This window comes from Ictalurus punctatus, chromosome 12 (assembly GCF_001660625.3).
Source record: "Ictalurus punctatus breed USDA103 chromosome 12, Coco_2.0, whole genome shotgun sequence".
In the NCBI taxonomy this organism is placed as follows: domain Eukaryota; kingdom Metazoa; phylum Chordata; class Actinopteri; order Siluriformes; family Ictaluridae; genus Ictalurus; species Ictalurus punctatus.
Window position 1 is genome coordinate 25,368,919 of NC_030427.2, and position 25,438 is coordinate 25,394,356.

General features: G+C 40.4%; 2 protein-coding genes across 6 annotated transcripts; one reads left to right on the forward strand and one right to left on the reverse strand.

The window, feature by feature from the left end:
- maco1a (macoilin 1a) lies at positions 1 to 15,406 on the reverse strand. Of its 5 annotated transcripts, none has more exons than XM_017482226.2 (12): positions 15,276 to 15,406; positions 15,079 to 15,176; positions 13,954 to 14,095; positions 12,140 to 12,266; positions 11,247 to 11,370; positions 9,034 to 9,212; positions 7,981 to 8,428; positions 7,047 to 7,205; positions 5,752 to 5,934; positions 5,156 to 5,279; positions 1,365 to 1,539; positions 1 to 1,260 (listed from the first exon to the last, which is right to left on the reverse strand). In XM_017482226.2, the coding sequence occupies exons 2-12, from the start codon at positions 15,156 to 15,158 to the stop codon at positions 1,061 to 1,063; spliced, it is 1,941 nt and encodes a 646-aa protein (XP_017337715.1). In that variant the 5' UTR covers positions 15,159 to 15,176; positions 15,276 to 15,406; the 3' UTR covers positions 1 to 1,060. The 5 variants fall into 5 exon arrangements, with proteins under 5 accessions (XP_017337715.1, XP_017337714.1, XP_017337716.1 ...); XM_017482225.2 differs by having other exon boundaries at positions 15,270 to 15,406; XM_017482227.3 differs by having other exon boundaries at positions 5,156 to 5,276; positions 15,079 to 15,405.
- A 49-nt stretch (positions 15,407 to 15,455) lies between these two features.
- Positions 15,456 to 22,689, forward strand: srfbp1 (serum response factor binding protein 1). The gene is made up of 3 exons (XM_017482224.3): positions 15,456 to 15,562; positions 17,103 to 17,742; positions 20,560 to 22,689. The coding sequence occupies exons 2-3, from the start codon at positions 17,128 to 17,130 to the stop codon at positions 22,021 to 22,023; spliced, it is 2,079 nt and encodes a 692-aa protein (XP_017337713.1). The 5' UTR covers positions 15,456 to 15,562; positions 17,103 to 17,127; the 3' UTR covers positions 22,024 to 22,689.
- Positions 22,690 to 25,438: the final 2,749 nt, after the last annotated feature.

The following is a 25,438-nucleotide window of genomic DNA, read 5'->3' on the forward strand; positions in this document are numbered from 1 at the left end:
TACAAGTGCTATAGTCTTTACTCAACACAAAGTCCCCTACACACCCCCCAAAAAAACAAACAAATAAAAGAACAAACAAAAAAATGAGAAGGTACAATTCCATTACAATCCACAGAAATACTTTTCCTGGGGGGGGAGGGGGATTAAAAAAAATAAATAAAATTGACAAGGGAACAATTAAATTTGAATATTTTATGACCCTAGTTTTATAATGTTCTTTTGTGGGTGAAGATGCCAGATATGCCAGTCCAGGTCATGAATTAAACGTAATTACTCCAAACTGAAAAAAAAAATTAAAAAATAATAATAATAATAATAATAATTCAAGGCACTGCATTAAAACAATGACTGGAAATTGATCAGCTATCCCTACCTTGTATATGTTTCTGCATACAAGCTAAATTTCAGTTTTGGTCCGGTTACAAAGAGGAGTTGCTTTGATGGCAAAATACAATATGTATTCGCAAAATGTTTATGCAGCATATAATTAACAAATCCATCAAAAATCAGTCTCCTCTGAACCTCGTCCTCAACACGGGCGCATGAAAACATTCAGGATGCTTCGGGAAAGAATAAAAGTATTGAAATTTTCCCCAAGGAAAACCAGAAACGACCAATTACAGCACCTTGGTTCCAAGAGAAATGGTAACACCATGGTTATAATTAAATGGAAACATGTTTCAGGCAACGCCTCATGAATACTCACTCTTCTTTTATGGTCAAATGATTCAATGTGAAGTATTCATTGTTTTCTAACACAAAACCGTGCCATTCGTGCTGGCATTTATATTTAACACAAAAATGCAGCAAGACAAAACTGCATTAAAAGTAGGCCATAGTACCTTAACTGAACAATCCTAAAATACAAACCAAGTGCTCTTAATCTAGAACCTTTCCTTTTTCTCCTGTAGTTTAAATCAACACCACATTACAAATTACTGAAAGGACATGGGGATTTTAAAACAACAAAAAACAACAACACTCTTAAGGAGGTATGCATACTGATCCTGGTCAATTCAGAAAAACGAAAAAACAAAATAATAAACAAAACCGGGGGTCATTATTTAAGCGGCTGATAGACGGATGCATTGGGGTCCAGGCTGGATGGACTCGTGTCCATAAACTTCGACGAGTAGTGAGGTGAAATAGGAGGCATGCTGTTGGAGTCAGACGAATATGCGATGCTGGGCATGACGGCCATGACCTCGGCTATCTTTTGCTTCAGCTCCTTGATCTCCTGTTCCTTCTGCAAAATTTGACCTGCGCATAGATCCGGTCAAATATAAGCATCGGTGTGGGTGTGAGAAATGATGAGAGCAAAAACTGACTAAACTGACGAGGAGGGGAAAAAAATAATAAATCACCTTGTGCAATCTCGAGCTGCCTTTTGGCATCTCCTAATGCTGAGAAGAGATCCAGCTTGATCCTGGTCTCGGCACTCAAGCTGTTCTCCAGGTGCTGCGTTTTATCCTGCATGGCCGACAGTGCCAACATGAGGACCTCCGTGTCCTTCTCATTCTCTTTGTACTTGTGCAGTTCCTGACAAAACAGAGCAGAAAGTGGAGCCATGAGTGTTGCCTTATTATACTGTAAATGTGTGTATTCACTTCTTCCACCTATTCTCTGTTATTAACACCCCCAATCCTTCATGAAGCGTCCTAATAACTATACAATACGTGCTGTGAATGCTGGAGAGGCATGACGCAGTAGATAATTTTATCCCAACAATTGCATAACCTTTTAATACTCTGTACAGTGTTCAACCAAAAGCTTAGTCACTCACAATTCAAAAAACACGTGCACAAAAAACACGTTTTCAGCAAAGTCACGAAGTAGCGCATGCGATAAATATCGTAGTCAGTCATCTTTTCCTTTCTTCTCCTCACGTTGTATAAGCCCATGGTTGGAGCTATAGGCTATCTGTCTTCCAAAACTGCCAATAACCTTGTCCCATCTCTTCTGCCACAGTGAATGTTTTTTCATTTTTTATTGTTTAAATACATTTTGGGCCATCTTTGGTGCAACACTATGGAACTCTGACACCTGCTAGGTTTGAGTTGGTATTCCCTCACTCAATGCGCAAACTTGCTGTGTTTATTCGCCCAGAAGAGGATCGCTCATTGGGCCAGTCTACAAAAAGGCCCTGGAAAGCGTTCCAAATTGAAGAACTGGCGTGACCAAATGGACTTCTCCATCCATCCCAACAGCACCTGGAATACAAACTCGAGTTTGGCTGTCGGCCCCCGACGTTCCCAGGGGCTTGTTGATCTCAAACCCCAACAAGATTGTTGCTCTGACCCAGTTCATTCCCTCTTGGACAGAGGAATCATTGAAATAGTAACCCTGGTTTATTGTTCAGAAGAAGGTTGGTGGTTTCCACTGGATTTTAGATTTGAGGGGACTGAACTGGTTTCTAAAGATCCTCCCTTTCTATATTCTTATTAGAATTCATATCATTTAAAGAAGTCATATCATTTTTTTTAAACGTTTTTAAACTTCATTATTTTGTTTATTGGGTGTAATAAAATATGTTACCATGCTTTAATAAAAAACAAAAACAAAACAAACACATTATTTGTCACATACTGTACATTATTGCAGTACCGCTATTCCAGGCTGCCAGAAATGCCCGATTTCTCCAAAGCCCCTCCTTCTGAAAAGCCTAGAGTGCTCTGATTGGCCAGTTGACCCGTTGCATTGTGATTGCCCAAAAAACCTCAAGCGTGTGTCAGAAATGTAACACCACTTGGCTTAGTTTCAGCCTTTAAGGCTTCTAAAGCAATTCTATGCTCCTAAGCAACATGTCGCCAGTTTACCGTATCAGTTTGAGCCCGAGTCAGATTTGGAAAACGTGGATGATCAAGCGGAATCAACTCTGCATACGGAATACATTCTCAAACAGAACGGAAGCATTAAAAATCATGTCAGGACCCCTTCAAGATATTTGCAAGTGACTCTGTCTCCCATGCTGGCCAGAGAGTGCTGTTTTGAGATGACTGGCTCAAATGCCCCCCTACCAAGGAGCATGTCATTTGGGACACATCAACTTTCTTCCAATGTGTGACATACAGTATCTCACAAAAGTGAGTACACCCCTCACAGTTTTGTAAATATTTGATTATATCTTTTCATGTGACGACACTGAAGAAATGACACTTTGCTACAATGTAAAGTAGTGAATGTACAGCTTGTGTAACAGTGTAAATTTGCTGGCCCCTCAAAATAACTCAACACACAGCCATTAATGTCTAAACCGCTGGCAACAAAAGTGAGTACACCCCTAAGTGAAAATGTCCAAATTGGGCCCAATTAGCCATTTTCCCTCCCCAGTGTCAAGTGACTTGTTAGTGTTACAAGGTCTCCAGTCTGAATGGGGAGCAGACGTGTTAAATTTGGTGTCATCGCTCTCACACTCCCTTATACTGGTCACTCGAAGTTTAACATGGCACCTCATGGCAAAGAACTCTCTGAGGATCTGAAAAAAAGAATTGTTGCTCTACATAAAGATGGCCTAGGCTATAAGAAGATTGCCAAGACCCTGACACTGAGCTGCAGCACGGTGGCCAAGACCATACAGCGGTTTAACAGGACAGGTTCCACTCAGAACAGGCCTCGCCATGGTCGACCAAAGAAGTTGAGTGCACGTACTCAGCGTCACATCCAGAGGTTGTCTTTGGGAAATAGACGTATGAGTGCTGCCAGCATTGCTGCAGAGGTTGAAGGGGTGGGGGGTCAGCCTGTCAGTGCTCAGACCATACGCCGCACACTGAATCAAATTGGTCTGCATGGCTGTCGTCCCCGAAGGAAGCCTCTTCTAAAGATCATGCATAAGAAAGCCCGTAAACAGTTTGCTGAAGACAAGCAGACTAAGGACATGGATTACTGGAACCATGTCCTGTGGTCTGATGAGACCAAGATAAACTTATTTGGTTCAGATGGTGTCAAGCGTGTGTGGCAGCAACCAGGTGAAGAGTACAAAGACAAGTGTGTCTTGCCTACAGTCAAGCATGGTGGTGGGAGTGTCATGGTCTGGGGCTGCATGAGTGCTGCCGGCACTGGGGAGCTACAGTTCATCGAGAGAACCATGAATGCCAACATGTACTGTGACATACTGAAGCAGAGCATGATCACCTCCCTTTGGAGACTGGGCTGCAGGGCAGTATTCCAGCATGATAACGACCACTGCCTTGTTAAAGAAGCTGAGGCTGAAGGTGACGGACTGGCCAAGCATGTCTCCAGACCTAAACCTTATTGAGCATCTGTGGGGCATCCTCAAATGGAAAGTGGAGAACTCCAGTGGCAACCTGTGAAGCTCTGGTGAACTCCATGCCCAAGAGGATTAAGGCAGTGCTGGAAAATAATGGTGGCCACACAAAATATTGACACTTTGGGCCCAATTTGGACATTTTCACTTAGGGGTGTACTCACTTTTGTTGCCAGCGGTTTAGACATTAATGGCTGTATGTTGTGAAATACCGTATATTATTAATATAGCCAGGTTACTATGTGCAGATCGCTATGGTTTCTGGTGAGGATTCTGGGATATCATCAATTGTGGTTCTCCCTGGCAGAGCCAGAGAAGATGTGCCGATACTCCATGTTGCACAGAATTCAGCAACTAAGACACAGAGTTACACTGTGGCCCCAAGATGGCAAGCAAGAACTTAGTTTTCACTGCTACTCTTCCTGGTGGTCAAAAGCTGCTGGCTTCATCCCTGAGCAGATCTGCTATCTCGACTCAGCAGAGAGATTTGCTACTCTCAACCATGTGACCTGTGCCTGTGTGCTTGTCCCCTTGGAATGAATCATGAACTGAAGGCTGCAATCTAGCAGTCTGGCAAGCACTTAAACAGAAGAGCCTGTATGCCCTTAGGTGAAAGCTGTTCTGGATTAACACCGTGGCTGGCAACTCTCTGGAGGCTCATAAACTTATCCTCGCTCATATAAACAGGAGTTTTTTAGTCTAAAGCATTTTGCTTCATAAGAAGCCATGAAACTGCTGAATTCTTAAAGATGGTGCAGTCAGCAAAAAAAACAAAAAAAAACAACAAAAAAAAACAGTGTGGCACTGTGACTCTGCATAAACCTCAGGTTATGCAAATCTCACTTGTATTTATTGTTTTAGGTTTTTATTGAGTAAAAGCTTGTGGCTCACCTGCACTTTACCCTCCAGCTCTTGGATCTGCTCCTCTTTAAACATCAGGTCGTGGGAGAGCTTCTTACATTCGGATTCCAGCTCTCGAATTCGACTCCTCAGGGAGTCTGTGCACTCGCCTCTACTGCATCAAGAGAAAGTGAGGGAGGGTGGACCATCAAACAGTCACTGATATCATATCAAAGTCAGGGACAATAAAAATGTATGTTCAATTCCGTGCACCATAACCACTTTGTAACCAAATTGAATGTGATAAATTTACTCAAGTTACAATCTAATATGACTGCTTAAGAATAAAAGCTGTAGAATAAAAATTACGCACGCTTTTGATAAATAAGAGCAGTCTTTAACTAGTTACATAATACTAAGAATTACGGGTTGAATGATTTGGCGAAAGAGCAAAGAACCCTTATATTAGGACGTACAAACGTGAACTATCTTCACTAGTTACGTACATGCTTATAAAAAGACCCATGCTTGTCCCTATTCCTTCTCTGCTACATTCAACTCTTTGTAGATCTGCACATACGTAAAGGATAACAGGTATGTTGTTGCTATTCGAGATGCTGTACAGCGGCCGACTCTTCAGGCTTTACCTGGACGCAGCAGTGAGAGCGACAGCCCGTGCAGCCATCGCCTCCTCCACCTTTTTCCTCTTTTTCTCCTCGTTTAGCTGTTTCTCAGCCACGGACCGTGCGTCTTGCTCGGACTTCAGCCGCTTCTCCAGCTGAGTGATGGTCTGCTTTTCCTTCTGCTTGGACTGCACTGCGTTATGAAGCCTGATGCAGAGACACAAAGCACCATTAATGAAAGCAAATGCTGATGTTTTGATACCAATGGCCAAAACTTTAAAGAATAGCAATCAGGCGATGACATTATTTAACCAATTAGTATTTGACCAGTACTTGTCACCAGTATTTCCACCAGCAAGTGAGCCCATAATAGTGCAGACCATCAGACCACTGACATCACATAATTGTTCTGATTAAAGATTCTGGCTGGAGTTGCTCTCTAGCAGGGGGGGAAAAAAAAATTCAGTACCAGATCAAGTGTCTGCTAAAGTTAATCTGGTGGTTTTAACTTGTCAGCAATTTCAACAACAATTTTATGTTCCAGATTTACTTTCATTTAATTACCCACAGTAATGTTTTCCTATTGCTATTTCCATTTCTTCCCTGTGATCTGCCATCTTGTACTTGGGGCAAATCCCAAATTGCTTCCTATTCATTTTGCTTGCACCCTGGATAGGATCTAACATAATGGAGCTTAACCACCCTACTGAGTGTGTTTTCTTAACATTGTCTAGTAAGGTTTGTGCTCCTAAAAATGACATTTTTGGCACACTGGGCTGTGTTTGGGAGTGCGGGCGGCCGTTAAGTGAAATTTTGAATAGTTAAACTATTGTCACGCTTGTGTTTGGGTGTTCGCTTCGCCAAACTAATGTGCAGCGCTGTGGTTCCTTTCAATCTACGAAAGAAAAAAGCTCCGCGCGGATTTTAATATCGAAAGGAGGCATGCCTGGTTTTGTTTTAAAATCATTAACCCCTACTCCTCCGAGCTGTACTGGTCGGTGAATAAGCACGAAAAGTCTAAATGGTTTACCTTCATATATTACCATAGATTGTGTACAACGTCACTTTAGCTTTTAGTACACCAGACTGCGGAGTTGTTAGATAGCCATGGAGAGACTGGAGCATCTCCTGCAGCCCAGTATAAAAACATTTTTTTGCAATATTAACACATGTTTGAATTTCTATTGAGATGGAACTGCTATGCTCCAATTCACATTTTGAATACACAGAGTTGCTTCTATTTTTTTTTTTTCTCCACAATAAATCGGAAAAGTGAAGAAAAAAAAAAAAGGGGTTTTCGGTGCGTACTGAATTCTCACTTGTTCTGGAGCAGCTCGTTTTCGTGGCGGAGCTGGCTGAGCTCTGAGCGAGTGGTCCTCTCGGCACTGTTCAGAGAGTTGATCTGAGAGCGCAGCTCCTGCTCCAGCTGGCGGCTCGCCTGCAGATCCGCCTTCAGCTTCTTTACGTCCTGTTCCAGACTGCACACACGATCACAACATGTTTCGCTCACAAACTGAAAAACACACCATCAGGTGCAGCTTTGTTTTGGTAAATCAGTGGCATGCACCAGTAATTTGTTATATACAATATGCCACCAGATCCAATACCTGGTCATTTGAACGTCTCCACCGACAACAATCGCCTTGTCTGGAACAGCACCACACTACCTCAACACTCTCCTGAAGGCCTAAGTTCCTTCACGCAATCTGCGATCGATTAACGACCGACGCTTAGCAGTGCCTACTGTGTGGCTCACGGTCCCTTTCCAGAACCTTCACACTATCTGTTCCTCAGTGGTGGAATGAACTTCTAACCTCAATCCGGTCCGCAGAATCTGTCACCAACTTCCGAAACAGCTAAAGACCCACCTCTTCCGTGAACACCTAACTAACCCCTAAAACGCCAACTATTATCCTAAACATTATCCTAAAAACATGAAAAAAAACCTACTCTGTGCACTTTGCTTCTTCTAGAACTCAATTAGAAATCTTGTATAGTAGCACTACTTGCATTGTTCTCCGCTTGATATATCGCTTTGCTTGTATTTCCTCATTTGTAAGTCGCTTTGGATAAAAGCGTCTGCTAAATAAATAAATGTAAAGGTAAATAGATACACTATAAGGAGTATTTGCAATTCGCTGTTATAGGAAATTGATCGACCAATCAGAATCAAGGACCCACCAGCTGTGTGATATAAAACAAACATACTAAATAGATGACTTATTAATGGAGAACCATCAGGAAGCTTCTTACCGCACTAAAGCGTCCGGTTTACTGAGCTGGTTGTTGGGTATACAGTTCTCCATCAGCTCTCGATGGGCGTTCTTCCCTACGCCCTTCTGCTTCCTCTCGTTCCTATTGGACGAGGATGGCACACTGCCATTGGTGGAGCTGTGGCTGCGTGGGGAGGAATTTTTGTAATGTCTGGAGGAGGAGGCGGAGCTCGCGTCTGTGCCACCCGCGTCCTCCGCGCAGCCGTTCAGCTCGTTGTTCAGTCTCTTGCTGCTCGGATAGTTCTCCATGTACTCAATGTCCTGCAGCTTCGACTCCACAGTGTGTAGGATGTTGTTGTTTATTCCTATGCTGTGCTGGTGCTGTTTCTTGGCCCGCTGCTCCAGCTCGGGGAAAGAGATGGGCAGCTTCTTGGTGCCGTTCTGAGCCAAAAGCGTCGGCTCTGCTTCCATCATCGATTTAGACGCGCCTAGATGGGGGGGGGCAATTACAGAGGAATAATGTGGAGATTTTGGCAACCACATCATAAGATCAGAAGCAAAGTTGAGGCAGCCTGATGCTGCTACATTTCCACTTCCAAGCTGAAGGGAAGCAGAATTTTAAACGCAGCGTGTCCGCCATACTCATTTGCATAACAATTTGCCATAAACAGGTCTATAGAGACATCATTAAAATGCCCAGCAGCAGTAAACATGGCAGCATGTGGTGACCAAAATAAGAATGTAGATGTGCATTATAGAGTGGAAAATGCTTACAAGGAGAAAGGAAAACATCACACGAAGGAGAAAGGAAAACATTACACGGTGCATCAGTGATGGTTTTACTGACTGCAGTCAATATTTTATGCACACTGAGGAACCAACTACATGATTTTCCCCATGCATGGAGGACTATGGGGGAAAGTGCTTGTTGAAACTAACAGCAGACCTTCTGCATTTCATCTTCCAGTTTCCAAGAAAGTCTGTACAATTTACTTGTGTAATCCAAACATCTTTATCCAATGCCAGTGACACGGACGTGTTTCCGAGGTTAAAAACGTCACAAGGTTCACTCGTCGAATCATGTGCTGCTTACCTTCCTCAGCCTCCCTCTCCTGCCTCTGGAGCATCTGCTGTTCTAGAGGCAGGGCTTGCTGCAGGAGCTGCATGTAGAACTCGTTCTCCTTCTGCACCTCCTTCTGCTTCCGCAGGCGCATCTTATAGCTCACGTAGCTCTTAAAGCCGAAGCCCAGCGTCACCACCGGGTAGCCGATGCTGTCAAGAAAGCAAAGAGAGACGAAGCAATAGAAGAACTACTCCCATTAGGCAGGTTGCGATAATTACGTTACGACTTAGCGTACGATATACGGATCGTTTTTGCGGATCTCGACATCGCCCGTTGACAAAAAAAACGACACGCAAGATATTAACAATGCACTAAAAATTGTATTATCATGCTATTTATATTATCATTATATCACTGGCATTAAATTGTCTTATAATGACAATAATTATTATTTCTGGGACAACACATCGTCCACCAAATGTAGTTATCGTGACAGGCCTAACTCCCGTGATTATTACAAATTTCTGTACCATAAGAGGAATAAAGCATATCATTCTGTTGCATCACAATTTGTATCAGTTTTTCTGATACATTTATAGTTAATGTTGTGGAGCGTTCCAAAAACAAGTTCGTTCCTGTTATCACTTACATTACAGCAGCTATAAACCACTGTGCCTTCCTCAACACTTCTCTCTTTCGCTCTCACTTTTGACATTAGTGCATGAGGCTTAGAAGTGATGTCAGCATTTCCAAACACTGTATTCTTACCAGCCGTTTTGCACACACCTACCTTGCACCTTCTAGCTACAGCCGTTCTAGCTACAGTTAGAGCTCATTTTCCCCATGCACTGTGTGTGTGTGTGTGTGTGTGTGTGTGTGTGTTAATCAACCTCTAGCTCTTTAGCTGTGACTGGTTCTGATTGGCTGTGGGTTGGGTATTTTTAGCTGGCTTACAGCTCTGAATGCAGCGCTGACACCAAGGTGTTTCAAAATAGCAGCCTCTAGACGTTGAGGTGTTTCCGTCGGAGATTTTCAGTGTGATAGCCTAGTCCTAGTATTATGGCTTCATCGGTATCACTGCATGAATCAAGCATTTAAAAGCGAACAAGCTGATGGTAAAAATAATTATAATAATAATAATAATAATAATGAATGGAAGTATTTGTTATGAAAACTTTGTACAAAAGTTTGCGCATCTTTGTGCGCATATAAATAAATAAATAAAAACGAGCAGAAACAAAAAGATCAAATCCTTTAATGCTCCTCTAATCAAATCCGCTTTCATATTGAAAGGGAAACAACTCATCCATCAGATCTCTTACAATGCCAATATTTGTCTGAGATGAAAGCAGAAGAGACTGGCTGCGCGGAAAGATAATGGCTCTCAGTTTAGGTGCACTGCATTATGGGTATTGTTTGTTTTGTATGCAGTACACTAAGATCGCGATGCCGCTCCACTTCACATCATCTTTGGGGGTTTTTTTCCCCCCTTGTTTTGTTTGTTGGAAGCAAATGGCTGTTAGTAAATGCCGCACACTTCATCATCCCCTCCTGACTCGTCTTTATCTTTTTTCTCCCTCACGGTCAGACGTCAAAGAACAAACAGCATTTTTCTACGCCCAATTCTCAACAGGCTACTGTCGATCGTAGAACACAGTAGACAAGATAATCAGGCTTTTGGGAAGTGCAGAAGGTGTGAGCGCACTAGTATAAGGAACTTGATCGAAGAAGGGGAAAAAAAAAAAAAAAGCGGGCAGACGGTAATAGACAAATGTATTCGAATTGATATTTTGAAAATAAATAAATAAATAATCAGCACTGAGGTAACAATCTGATCATACACCATGACGAATCATGATACTATAACACCGAAAACAACTACCACGATACTTCAGAAACAGTAATAAAATAAACAAAAACCGTTAAACTGAATTTGATGATGCTTCCCTTTAATGCCTACACGGATAAAGAAGATTAAAATCCATTCAGTACCATTTAATTTCTCCTGTAATTTAATTACTTTTTGTAATTATTACGAAAAGTGTATCGTGTAATCATTTATCACGATATCGATATTATAATCGATATCTCACCCAACACTAGGTAGGTTTAAGTATATAAGAAGGTCTATATGGGGAAATAAAACATTCAATGAATACTGGCACTTGACTGCACGTTGTAGGATTTACGTTTACATGAAATGTCTACGTCGGTTTAAACAGAGCCGCATTGGACGGCCTTACCAGTGAGCGGCAAAAGGACGGCACAGGCCCACGTGGAAATTTTTCAGGTCTTTGAATCGGATGGCTGCTTCGATATAGACGAAGAGAATCCAGAGAGAGACCGTGGGTAGACATACACCTCGCTCTGAGGACACACAACCACACACACACACACACACACACGAGGCCATCAGACAAACTCAATCTCCTGAACCACAATAGAAAGATTTCCATTTTCCAGCTTTCCATTTCAGGCAAGCAACACACACACACACACACACACACAGTTGGCAAAACCCTTGATAACACTTCAAGAAATATCAAACTATATGGCTTTTCATTTCTTTAATTAAGCTTTCTTGTTTCTTTGAATTCCTCGACCCTCTGAGAGCCACTTTAAACATTTATTCTTGAGGATTTTAAAAGGATTGAGGTTTTTGTTTTTTTTTTTAAATACCCCTCACCATTCCATTACTGGCTGTTAGAGAATTAGGAGAGGAATTCTTGTAATTCTTTTAATGTGAGGTTAAATATGCATGTGTGCTAAATGTTTAATGACGGGGGTGGAGGCAGAACAGAAATAAAAGCAGTGAAATAGCTTCTGTTTCAAGCAGAGGCGATCAAATATACTTGGAAAAGAAGTGAGGCAAATTAATCAATCAAATAACAATGAATTAATTAATTCATGGATTCATTAGTTAATTTTGGGAGGCAGAAGTTGTATATTTTTTGATTATTTTTAAACATCACACACAAACAATAAAAATGAAGTGAGAACATTTACAGTGATGTAAATAGATATATATTTTTGCAACTTATCCTCCTGTAATAAATCAATTATGTAATAAAGCCTGACAATTATTATAGATTTAAAATATAAATTATATATATATTATATATATAGTGATACGTACCCGTGTGCCATACGTATTGTACCCACACGTAAGTGCTGGCGGCGAAAAAGAGCCATTGCATAGGGATGAACAGCAGGCAGATGATGTCTGACGTGAATGTAACGCAAACAAAAAACACCGAGAACGCCTGGAAGACAAAAAGGGAACGGAGGAAAAGTTCATGGACATTGCGATCAGATCCCTTCAGCAGCATAATAAGAAGCAATTTTGGGGATTGTAAACAAACTCTGTTGTGCAATCTCTGAGAGATAGAATTCCCATCGGAAATGTAATTAACTTCCCACACTGGGAGAATTATGCAGATATAATGGAGGGGGGGGACACACAAACAAACAGGCACAAAAAAGTTAAGTTAAAAAGTAACAGTGTTAGCTATAAATACATGGCGTTCCTGAATAACCACAGGGCGGTTCAAGCGGAATATTTAGGGCTCATTTCTAATTGTCACATCAGTTTAGGGGTGATGTAGTTCTCCATGAACTACAATTCATTTTAGTCCCTACGATCATTTATTCATAAATATGCCACTTAATTTCATCACTCAAGTGGTCTGGAGCCAGTACACCGTTAATACATTCATGATACTGAAAGTATAAAGCCGTTTAGGGCAACAAAACACGGCAGTGCGTTATTAACCATTATACCACAGCAGCAACTGGTCAAAGGGTGTTGATTAATTTCCTAAAAAAACTGCTCTGACAATAGTTCCTGCTGTAATTCAATTCAGTTTGATATTAATGTGCTCGTTCTAATACGTCATCATTTCTATAACGACTTACACAAGGACTCTCCATGAAAGCAAATTAAAAACGGTGAAGACTTCTGAGAGGAGGTGTTTATTTACTATTTGGGGAAGGAGTCTCCAGTGTCAGAGGTATTTTTTTTTCTGATATTGTTCCTGCTTTGCGTTTTGCAGGTGCCATACGATTTTGTATTGAAGTCCCTGCAAAGTGCCTTGAATCGCACAGCGTTATTCGATGTGTTGACATCATTTCCACAAAAACAGGAAGTCAGGGCGGGACATATTGACACATATCGAGCCTTGCCGCCTCCCGCTTTTTAAATAGCCAATAGCGTTTAGCTTTCCTCAAAGCCAGGAAACCTACAAATGTTGAGGGGTGGGACACTTCAGATTCTAAGTCCATATTCTAAATCTGACGAGAAGCTGAAGTGCAGAATGACATTGTCAAAATGTTTGATCCGTACTGGTGGTAGAGAGACTGTACATTTTAAATGCAGAAACCTTCTCAATGCAAATTGTCTGTTCTGGGTTTTTTTTGGAGCACACTAGCTTATAGAAAAACTTTAGACGAACATATTCATGCTAAAAGCCACAAAACTTCAGTTTTAATTTCATGGGGACTTTAATAACTAAAGAGACCCAAAAAAAAACCCCCACAAAAAAACAAAACAAACAAGAGGCTGGGAACAAGAGGGAACTCCTGTTTATAGCTGCTTTGAGAGAAGTGATAACATAAACTAACTTGTTAGATAGACGTTCTACATTGTTAAACGTAACTATAAACAGATTTAAAAATATACAATATACACACACACACACATATACATGTATGCATATATATGTGAGTCGCCATTTTTAATTCAAAAATAAATAAATATTTTGGAAAATTGCTGTGGTATAAGACGAATAAAACGCTGCAAGCCGTGCTGTTATTGGAAAACACTCATCTTCTGGATGGTAATGGCGACACACCACATCGTCAAATATAACGACAGCGGTGTTTTATTCCTACGTCTGTAAATATGACGTAGCTACAGATGGTGAAATCCTTTGACAAGAAAATGCCACTCACCAGTCCCTGGTACCTAAAGGAGTCATACACACTCCTGATAAAGAGCCAGAAAGGCCACAAGTACTCGAAGCGAAACTCCAGGACAAAGTCTGCCAGCAGCACCAGGGCCCACACGAGCAGGAACTTCAGGTACAGGAAGGTGCTGCGAGACACAAGATAAAGGACAAAGATCAGAGGCAGGTATTCATAACAATAACCAACCATTGCTCTACGTTACAGATCAGCTCGTCTCCCAGACAAACAATGCACGGGTGAACGTAAACACACACAAACCACATTAGAAGATCTTTCACAGAAACGCATACCGCGATATTATTTCTGGTATTCGCTTGGCAGAAGTTTATACATTTTCAGCAGTCCAGGAACAAACTGTCGCTGCTATCATGATGAGATAAGACCAGAAGTAAACATGTAGCCAGCTCATTAACTGGCACATGAACTTTGAGCTTGAACTTGACGATTATTTTTTTTTATTTTATTTTGATTATTACAAACTTTTTTATTCACTACATGACTACACGACAAAAAAAAACAAAACAAAAACAAACAAAAAAAAAGTTCATCACAACTAATTGTTCTCAGTGAAATCTTCAGTTGGAAGTCAAGACATGTTGTAATCCTTGTATTACAGGTGAGCTAGGAGCTCATCAATTAATTAACTAATTCATTCATATCCGACACCTGAAAGGTCTAATTTCCTTTTGCAATTAAGTTAGTGTTTCAGTTAAAGAAGAAAGTAGATCTGGAGACATTTCTACACTGTTGGTCCAGGTTACAAACCAGCCTCTGAGCTAAAGATGTCCTACCACACATGCGCCACTGCTTTATTACAGTTATATACACTGTGCAAGGAGCACGAGCGCAAATATATATACACATGTCCATATATATATATATATATATATACATAAAAAGTCTATATAAATATATATAAATAAAACGTTCAATAACAGACTGTTTTAGCTAAAGCTAGGCTGTTATCACAATGGCTCGGTTAACTTAGCCTGGTTTCTCCTCCCAGCTGGAGCTGACTGAGCGGTTTGGAAGTGTACAGCTTTATTTTGAGAAAAGAGCCGGCGCGGTGTGCCAGAGTAGCCGGTCTGAGGTGCGCCTCCTCCCGCGTACCTGCCGTGAATTCCCTCGGCGATACGGCTCCGCTTTAACGGGCGACGGAGTTTGCTGCAGTCCGCATTGCGCCGCTTCATTCTCCCCTCCCGTTCCGACTGGAATATATATATTATATATATATTGTGTATATATAATGTATATGTATGTATATATATATATATATTTATATATGTATATTTAATATATACGTGTACTATTGATTCCCCCCTCAACCGTTATGTTGAGTAAAATCAAGTAGAGTCACGCCATGAGCACAAGCTGGTCATCATTTAAACTCAAAGAGCCACAAAGCAATAAATAAAAACAACTCCAGCAAGAGAAAGAGAGAGAGAAATAAAGAGCTAAGCCCCGCCTCTTTAGTGCAACGTGTCCACGGACGTGATGGCGTCATGTTGGCCACGCCTTCTCCTACGTCAACGATCATGGCGGCGCCCTAAGCGAGAAACTTCCATGCGTAAATGAAGTGCTTGTAGTTTTAAAGGTACGTGAATAACAGTACTAATTAAATAGTGATATGTAAATGTTATATAAAGCGCGGTTATATTTATAAACTGTTCCGTGGATGTCTAGCAGTAAATGTTAACTGAGCTGATGAAGTCTAGACTGCCATGCCTTTCCCATCAGCCATGCTGGTAAACAATGTACACTGGAAATATTCCTCGCAGGTTTCTTTCGGTTTGTTAGATTGCAGCATTTGTGCAATTGGAATGATAAATGTGATGATTTGTTTTCAGGTGCGTGAAGGTCATCGGAAATCTGCCGTAATTAACTGTCAGAAACTGGTGCTCCACTTTTCCTAGAGCTAATCACGATTAACGAATAGAAAATGGGGTTATAATAAGAGAGTAGAGAAAAGGCCAGAATTAGAAAAATGACTAGGAATTGATTTATTCATGAGTCTTTTGATTAGCCCAGCTATGGCTTTGGCGAGGAACCTCGGCAGGTATCACAATATCTGTTTTATAGGTTCCATCCATCCTTCCATCTATCTATCTATCTGTCTATCTATCTATCTATTCATTCAAACTTTACAAAAGTAATTATTTAACAGGAAGAATCTGAGCGCACATCATGATCATGCGATCAGCTCATTGAGCTATCCTGCTTTAATCTGGCAGGAGGATACTGATGAAACAATCGGAACAAAATAAATCTTATGGGATTTGGATATGCAAAATGAATGTGTTCTGCTTGAGAATCTCGTTAACACAGGTTCAGATCGGGCCGCATTAAAAGTCGTTGACGTAAGTCCAAAAGTAATGTCGATATTTACACAGGAAGGTTGCTTGTAGTCAGAGTCTGGTTACGCACCTGCGGTTTTAAATGCGGCCCATTCAGCTTTATAAGATTACCTGCGTGTAGTTCATACCTGTGAGATATTTCTGAAGTAGAGCTATCAGAGATGTTTTTTTTTTTTTTCCAATAGCATCCAGATCACTATCTAGAGCCGTGTGATAATAAATCGAGGTCACGAATTAGTAATGTGGGTGTGGTGTAAATGCTGTTTTGAGATGTCAAACTCATAAACCACTGCCAATGATCTTGCTGATTCCATGCACTTTCCTGTAAAGAGAACACACATGTGGATTGAAGAATAAGCTGACCGAGCACTCCTCTGCTATGCTTACAGCTCACGTTAAGCGTTCATAACTCTGGCTCTGTGGTTAAAGGCTCTGGGTTTCTGATCAGAAGGTCAGGAGTTCAAACCCCAGCACTGCCAAGCTACCACTACTGGGCCCTTGGGCAATTTCAGAATTAAATGCTCACTATGTGCTCTAAACGCTTAAATGCATCTCCAGGAGTCATTGTAATGTAAGATAATCGCTACTGGGATTCAGGCATTAACGGACTATAAACACTTTACATATATCTGTTACCACTGTTAACAACTGGAAGATGTTGGTGTGTGTCTTGTGGTTGATATTCTAGTTTGAAACTGTATTATTACTGGACACATTGAGCATTTGTGTCCTGTCATCTTAAATCTGCATGGCTGTAACATTCTGCTGTTCTTTCTCCAGTGATCTACATAAAGACAGGAGAAAGATGCCAGCAGCACTAAACCTCGGCAATGAGGTGGTGAAAATGAGAGCCGAGGTGAAGCGGGTGAAGGTCCTCATCATTCGCAAGCTCACCCGCCAGATCTTCGCTCTGAAGAAGAAGAAAGGGACCGAAGCCGACCTGGAGAGGAACCAGAGGAGAGCGGCAAGGTTGCTGGAGGAGATCCACGAACTGAAGGCACTCGCACCAGACAGTGTCACCAAGGCTGCCCTGCAGAGTGACATCAGCTTTGAGAAAGTGTGCCAGAATAAAGACTCCACCCTTTCAGAACGCGCCACAGCCCGCATTGCCACACACCCCGAGTTCAGCAAGAGAATCCAGAACATCAAAAATGCCATAGAAGCCTTTAAAGCAGAGAGGACAAGTGCTGAGAGAGCCGAAAAGAAGAAAGAAAAAAAATCTAAAGACGTCGACCAACAAGAGAGAGAATCAAAACTAGATAGTGATGACAAAGAGGGCTCAGAGGATGACGATGATGTTGGCGAAGACGATGATGACGGCGATGATGATGATGGTTCCTCTCAAAAGGTCCAGAAAGCAGATGAAGAGAATGTACAGGAACCAATGAAGCAGAATAAGGATCCAGTCACAGCAAAAGAGGTTTGCTGGCTAATCTAGCTATTTCTCAAACCTACCTTGATTACTATGGTGGAAAATTGCTAATTTACTATTAGATGTGCTAAATTTACCCATCATGAATCATTCATACCTTTTGTACTCTTAATTAGGCATACATATCAAAATCTTGAAGATTGCAATTTGATTGGCTTTGTGCATTTCTGTGCATACACATTTCTGGCTTTTTGGAGCAACATAATAAATGGATTTTTTTTTAAAATATCCTCAGCATAACATCTTTTAAAAAGTATTAGAAAGTTTTGTTTGAATTAGTAAGTAATGCTGTGCTCGATTAAAACTCGAAGGAAAAAAAAAAGAAGAAAAAAAACCTCTCCGACTAGGAAAAACTCAGACTTCCTTCTTGAAAAGTCTGAAAGGTCATGTCAAATCAACATGGCTGTTCACAGCATCAACAGTAAATGAGTTATGCTGTATACAGTCAGGTCCATAAGTATTTGGACAATGGCAACATTTTTGTAATTTTGCCTCTGTACACCCCCACAATGGATTTGAAATGAACAATCACAATATGATTGAAGTGTAGACTTCCAGCTTTAATTCAAGGGGTTTAACAAAAATATTGCATAAACTGTTTAGGAATTACAGCCATTTTTTTTACAGAGTACCTCCATTTTCACAGGCTCAAAAGTAATTGGACAAACTAGCATAATCATAAATATTAGGATTATTTTTAATACTTGAATGCAAATCCTTTGCAGTCAATAACTGCCTGAGGTCTAAAAACCCATGGACATCACCAAATGCTGAGTTTCCTCCCTTGAGATGGTTTTCCAGGCCTTTACTTGAGTTTTGTCTTCAGTAAGTGAGAAACACTGTCAATAGGGTTGAGATAATTAGACATTTAAGAACATTTAATTTGTTTGCCTTATGGAGCTCTTGGGTTGCTTTCGTGGTATGTTTTGGGTCATTATCCATCTGTACTGTGAAGTGCCGTCCTGTCAGTTTTACAACATTTGACTGAATCTGAGCAGCAAGTAAAGCTCTATACACTTCAGAATTCATCCTGCTACTTTTATTAGCAGTCACATCATCAATAAACACCAGCAACCCAGCTCCAGTGGCATACATGCCCATGCCATAACACTCCCTCCACCATGTATGGCAGATGATGGTATCGTGGTTTGGTGGTATGCTTTGGATCATGAGGCCTTCCTTTCCTTCTTCATACTCTTCTCTTCCCATCATTCTGGTACAATTTAATCTTGCATCACAACTGGTCAGGTGTTTTTTTTAGAGGTTGTTTTTTTTTAAGCAAAGTCTAATCTGGGTCAAAGTCTTTCTGTTCTTGAGTGTTCCCAGTAGTTTGCATCTTGTGGTAAACTGTTTGTATTTACATTCATGAAGACATCTCTTGATTATAGCTTGATTATAGGCTTTGACATTGATACACCTACCTCCTCCAGAGTGTACTTGACTTGGCTAGATGATGTGAAGGGGTTTTTCGTCAACAAGGAAGGAATTCTGCAGTCATCCACTTTCGTGTCTGTTTTGTTTCTTCAAAATAATGATGGACTCCTTCAGTTGCAGTAAAACATATTTGGACCGCATATTGAGAGTTCCCATGAACAGCTACCAAATGCAAATTCGATGCTTTAAATCATTTTAATTTGTCATGAAATACGAGCAAACAGGCCACACCTGGCCTTGAAACTACCTATCAGTGAATTGTCCATTTACTTTTGAGCCTGTGAAAATGGCAGGAATCTGTAAAAAAAAAAATTTTTTAAAAGGCTGTAATCCCTAAACAGTTAATGTAATATTTTTATTAAACCCCTTGAATTAAAGCTGAAACTCTACACTTTAATCACATCTTGAGAGCTGCATTTCAAATCTACAGTATTGTGCAGGTGTACAGAGGCAAAATTACGAAAATTGTATCAATTCTCTTATGGACCTGGCTGTATACCAGTATTTGCATCAGATCAAAGCAAATAGACATATTCAGTCATCAAATCTATAACACACTGACTACAGAGCTGACTGTGTTGAGAAGGAAAATAAAGACATCACTCATCAAAGTTAGCTGGCTAGATTTCTGCTAACAAAAGACGAACGTAGAGTCGTCCATGTGTTTTTCCCCACTTTGTAGCTTGGAAGTGACGTAATTCCCACTTCGCGGTTAAGTCAAAAGCACCACAATGTTTCACAGTTTTAGTCAAACAGCTGTTTGCTGTGAAAGTAGGCGAATCTTGGCTGTGTTTATTGATAAAGTGTATCACAGGTTTCTAGAGTTGTGCATTAGAATACAAGAACAAGAAATTCAAATATATCACATCAATTCTCTAATGATTATATTGAAGATGTGTTGTTATAGGAAAATGATCAACGACAGGGTGTGATGGTGTGTGTGATGCCATTACCACCCTAAAGTAGATTCTTTCCCAATAAAAGCAATTCGTGAAGTGTTTTATTCCTCTTATACCTCAGCAGTCATTATATTTGTTAATAATAGAGTAATACAATGTCATTGTTTTTAACCATTTATAGTTACATTTAATGTTGCAGGAGGTTTCCCATGTCAGAAAACTTAAAGGAAGAGCTATACTTCTGACTGTTACAAACCCCTCACTGGAGACTCCTTCCACGTATAAAAACATTCGTTTATTCCTATTTTAGGATTAATCTTTCGGTTAATGAACACCAATCAGATTACAGAATTCAGCAGCGCTGTGGTGTAACACATCCACACTTAATAGATTGTTTCATGTTAGTGGATTATATCCTGTCTGTCATAACTAGGATTTTATGTTGTTGTTTTTTTTTTTTCCTTCTTCCCAGAGTTCCTCAGGAACAATTAGCACTCCAGTTGAGGTGGTGAGGATGAGGAAGGAGGTGAAGAAACTCCGGGTGCTGATTATCCGGAACCTCACCCAGCAGCTCACCGGTCTCAAGAAGGCAAAGCCTGAAGAGACCGAGCTAAAAGGGAACGTGGAATGTGTGGCACGGCTGCAAGAAGAAGTACAGGTCTTGAGGACGCTTCTACCTGACCACGTTACCTCCAGAGCCCTCGAAGGGAGCATTGATATGGAGAAAGTGTTCCAGGATCCAGAGTCTAGTGCGACGGAGAGAGCGACAGCACGGATCGCAACACACCCATGCTTCCTGAAGAAGCTTCAAGATGTCAGAAAAGCCATTGAAGAAGAGAAGACGAAGGCCGCAAAAGCTGGAGAGGAGAACAAGGCTGGAGAGGAGAATAAGGTTGAAGAGGAGAATAAGGGTGTAAGTGAAATGTTGAATGCTGAAGATAGTGATGGTGAGGTTGAAGAAGAGGAGGAGGAGGAGGTGGCTAGTGATGATGATGATGATGATGATGATGATGATGATGATGATAAGGAGGAGGAGGAGGAGAAGGAGAAAGTAAAGGAGATGCATCCGACCTTGACAGTAATTCCAAAGTCTAACGTTGAAAAGCCACCAGAGGACACCAAGTTGGCTTCTGCAAAAGAGAAATCAAAAGGAGCAGAGCTGGAAAAAGCTGTGAGAAGTCCTGCAAATCCAAAATCTAGTTCCAAACCACCAGTCAAAGCAGTCCAGAGTCTGCCATCCAAGACCAAAGAAGCAGCACCACCACTGGGACAAGTCTCCAAACCTGACACCGAGAAACCAGAAAACAGAAAGGACAAAGAAGAGTCGGACATGTCTGAGTCTGATGAAGAGAAAGAGTATTTTGACGACAGCACCGAAGAACGTTTCCACAAGCAGTCTTCCTATTCAGAGCAGAGCGATGACGATGACTTCTTCCTCGGCAAAGTGAGCAAGCTGAAGAAGAAGAAAAGCGACACTGCGCCCAGAAAAGAAAAAACAAACGACCCTAACAAAGCTAGCCAGACACCTCAGTTCCAAATGCAGTCAGTCTTCTGCTCCACCCTGTCCAAATCCAGCAGTTCCTCTCAGAAGGGTGGTCCAAAGCCACCGCGTTTCCAGAACCAGAAACGTTCACAAGGTGACAAAAAACCATCGTGGGTTAAAAGCCAAGGTTCTGGAAGGGAAAAAAGGCCTCCGGGATTTAAAAATCAGATGCCTGGATCCAGAGAGAGTTCAAAGCAGAAAGGTCCAGGAGGAGATCAAACTGGTAAACCTGCATTCGAGCGGAAAAACACTCCGTTTAATAAAGCAGGGACGCATTCCCAGCAGGCCCTGCATCCGTCATGGGAAGCCAGCAAGAAGAGGAAGGAGCAGCAGGCTCAGATCACAGCCTTCCAAGGGAAAAAGATCAGATTTGATGATGATGATGATGATTAACATATTTCAGGATCATTCTTTATGCGTTAAGACATTTACACTGACATTTACATTCAGTGTCATAAGATATCTGTCATATTTGTTTCAAATCAAAGTTCATTCATTCATGTTGACATGTTGGCATGGTTTAAGATCTTTTTTACAGCTGTGTGTGTAAATCCTGAATAAAATGTAAATATGTGTTTTCATCCTAGAACTTTTCTTGATGAAGGTAATTGAAAATTAGTATGACTTCAACATTTCTCTCTCATGATCATTTTATTTCTGGAACCTATTAAGGAATAAAACACTTCAGGGCATGTCATTATAGGAAAATAATCAATGATGAGATTGTTATTGGAGTTCTTTTTCTTACACTGAACAGTATGGCCTGAAGTGTTTTATTCCTTTTATACTACAGCAATTTGCCCATGATTTAAATTTTTGATTTATTAATGAACAACACCTCATGCTTTATAGCCGTTTATAATGTCCACGAGACGAGTTCGTTCCTGTTATCAGACAGTCATTCCCTTATAAGCTTCTCTCTTGAATTTTATGCCTTGGAATAAAGATTTTAAATGTCCTTTGTCCTGATAATGGTGGAAAACTGTTAGAAAATGCTGACATTGGAAACTCCTTCCACAAATGTTAAATAAATATCTCCTTGCAGAAAACTTCACCATATCAACTATTAGACATTGTTGTTTATTTATATATATATATATATATATGTGTGTGTGTGTGTGTGTGTGTATATATATGTGTATATATATATGTGTGTGTATATATATATATATATATATGTGTGTGTATCTATATATATATATATATATATATATATATATATATATATATATATATATATATATATATATATATATATATACGTATATATAACGACACATTTTAATCCAGTTATAATTAACCTTAGATTATGTTGAGTTTATGCCAAATTAAGAGCTGTTACTACAGAAACATATAAACGTGTTATTTCAATTACAACCAGAACAACTGTCAAAGCTGCTCTCATAGGAAATTAGTCAACACTTGATCCATCAGATTTGAGATTTTAACAGAGCTGAATTGTGCAGTTTGGAAAGGAATTCAACATTAAAAAGGATTATTTTCTGCAAATTTGCAGTCTAAAGGTGGATTATTCTCCACACAGCAGTCACACTGACATGGTAGAGTGTGTGTGTGTGACATGGTAGCCACACTACCTCTTCTGTGTCATACACTCGGACCATCACAATACACACTAGACTGTCCATTGTCGGGCCACCATCCAAATAATATTTGCTCAGTGCTGGATGGGGTAATTCTATACCTAATGTACTTTATATAACAGCTGATGAGGGTTGACACAAGGTATGTGTACCTAATACTCTGGCATATGAGTGTATTTGCAAACGTGCCGACCACAAACACAGTGTATATGGATGTCCATATCAGGTGAGCAACAGAGCTGGATAAGATGCTGTTCAGCTGTTCCATAAGACACTGGCTCATGCACATGAGCTTGAACTAAAGGTCTAGAGCTGATTGTAGATGTATTTTTGCTTGATCAGTTTTTTTTTTGTGATTGTTGTGACTGAAAACGCTTGATTTTGCTGCTGTTTTTTTGGTGCTTTTTGCAGAAAACCACTTGAATTGGCTAAATTGCAATTGCACGGTCTTTCACAGCCATGTGTGCTGGTAAATGAGACCTTTTAGCTGTACTGCGGTAATTTTTAATATTTTAAATATTAATTTTGAGTTAACTTAATTTCTGTGATCGAAGAAAATGGGAGAATCCTGGAGGGACTGCTTGATGCTCTCGTCTCGCAACACGAAGATGAGGCAATGAGAGTTAAGCAGGATATCGTGATGCTAAAACAGTCAAAACATCAGAACAAAATGAACTACTCAGTTAGGACGATGTTAGAGTATACCTGGTGAGTTTTGCAATACATCCGGGTGGCGTATAAGAAAGAGACAGTAATGGCTGGATGAAGAACCCTTTCAGAAATAAATCAGAAAGAAAGTGTAATATGTGGATTATGAGTCCTCTTTATGACCATAAGGAGAACATACATGATCAAGCCACACTTTCTAGCACAAACTGCTAACCATTAGAAAGAATAAAGAACAAGAATTAGTTACAGCTTGGTAAAATGATCTATTTTAAATGATTTATAATGTTTATTTTGTCTCTAGATTTGCTGTCTTTTTAAGACAGCTTTAGTGACTTTAATTAGAAAAAACAGCCAAGTGACAAATGGAGCCACTTTTGAGCAAACATTAGTGACTGACCTGCAATTTATACAGACCAACCTGTATTTTTCCCAGCAACCAATCACTGAACAGCATTGTGACCAACAACCAAATTATTCCCAATAACCAATAACTGAACAGCATTATTACCCACAACCAATCCCTGAACAGCATTATTCCCGACCACCATTCATTGAACGGCATTTTTCCAGACACCCAATCCCGAACAGCATTATTCCAGACAACCAATCCCTGAACAGCATTTTCCCCAGAAACTAATCACTGAACAGCATTTTTCCCAACAACCAATCACTGAGCATCATTATTCCCAACAACCAATCACTGAACAGCATTATTCCCAACAACCAATTCATGAACAGCATTATTCCCAACAACCAATCCCTGAACAGAATTTTCTCCAACAACCAATCACTAATCAACAGTTGCTGTCTGCAGTTTTTATGTTCTTTATTTTAAACTCTCTGTAGAAATGTATACGTATTAAAAGTGAGTTATTCCATCTATTTACTTTATGTCTATTTCCTGACTACTCACGACCACTGCTCCATTTTTTCTGTGATCTTGATAGAAATTATAGTATTTTGTAAAATAAATAAATAAATAAATCTGAAATATTTTGATATAATAAATAGAAAGACTTTCTATATGAAAGTAACTATGTTACTTTCTATTCTGATAAAACTGTGTGTGTCTTCAGAAAATCTCCTTTCTTCATGCAAAAAAATCAACACGAGACTTTGAATATGCAAATTAGTCTATGACGTTATCCGGCGGCTTGCGTTGCCGAATTTCCCCTGAAAATAGTTGTCAAAGCTGTTTATAATTTAAATTTGAGTCGATCGTCCTCATGTTTAATTTAAAGGATATTCACGGTTTAAGCTTTTTTCGCCCTGAATAGTTTGCATCATAGTATTTCATATCGTCCTGCGCGCCATCGCCGTGGAAAACCTTTACCGAAGTCGCCACCTTCTTCGTTTCCATTGGCTCAGCCGCAGCAAAGACTCGGCCAATCACGACGGACACAGTCGCAAACTCGACCAATGGGGCTCGACATGCAAATTCATTTCAAAATTTTCCCGGGAAATCCGAGTTTCGCGCGAGCCGCCTTTTCGCGCGTAAACCTCATCCCCCTTCATTCATTGTCCGCTTCCTGGAGCCA

Excerpts from the sequence above, each read along its gene's own strand:
- maco1a (XM_017482226.2), bottom strand. The coding sequence starts at position 15,158 with ATGAAGCGGCGCAATGCGGACTGCAGCAAACTCCGTCGCCCGTTAAAG. Across the intron at positions 12,267-13,953 it reads CCTTTAGGTACCAGGGACTG|GCGTTCTCGGTGTTTTTTGT; the intron begins GTGAGTGGCATT and ends TTTGTCTTCCAG. Across the intron at positions 5,935-7,046 it reads AACGAGCTGCTCCAGAACAA|GCTTCATAACGCAGTGCAGT; the intron begins GTGAGAATTCAG and ends TCTCTGCATCAG.
- srfbp1 (XM_017482224.3), top strand. The coding sequence starts at position 17,128 with ATGCCAGCAGCACTAAACCTCGGCAATGAGGTGGTGAAAATGAGAGCC. Across the intron at positions 17,743-20,559 it reads ATCCAGTCACAGCAAAAGAG|AGTTCCTCAGGAACAATTAG; the intron begins GTTTGCTGGCTA and ends CCTTCTTCCCAG.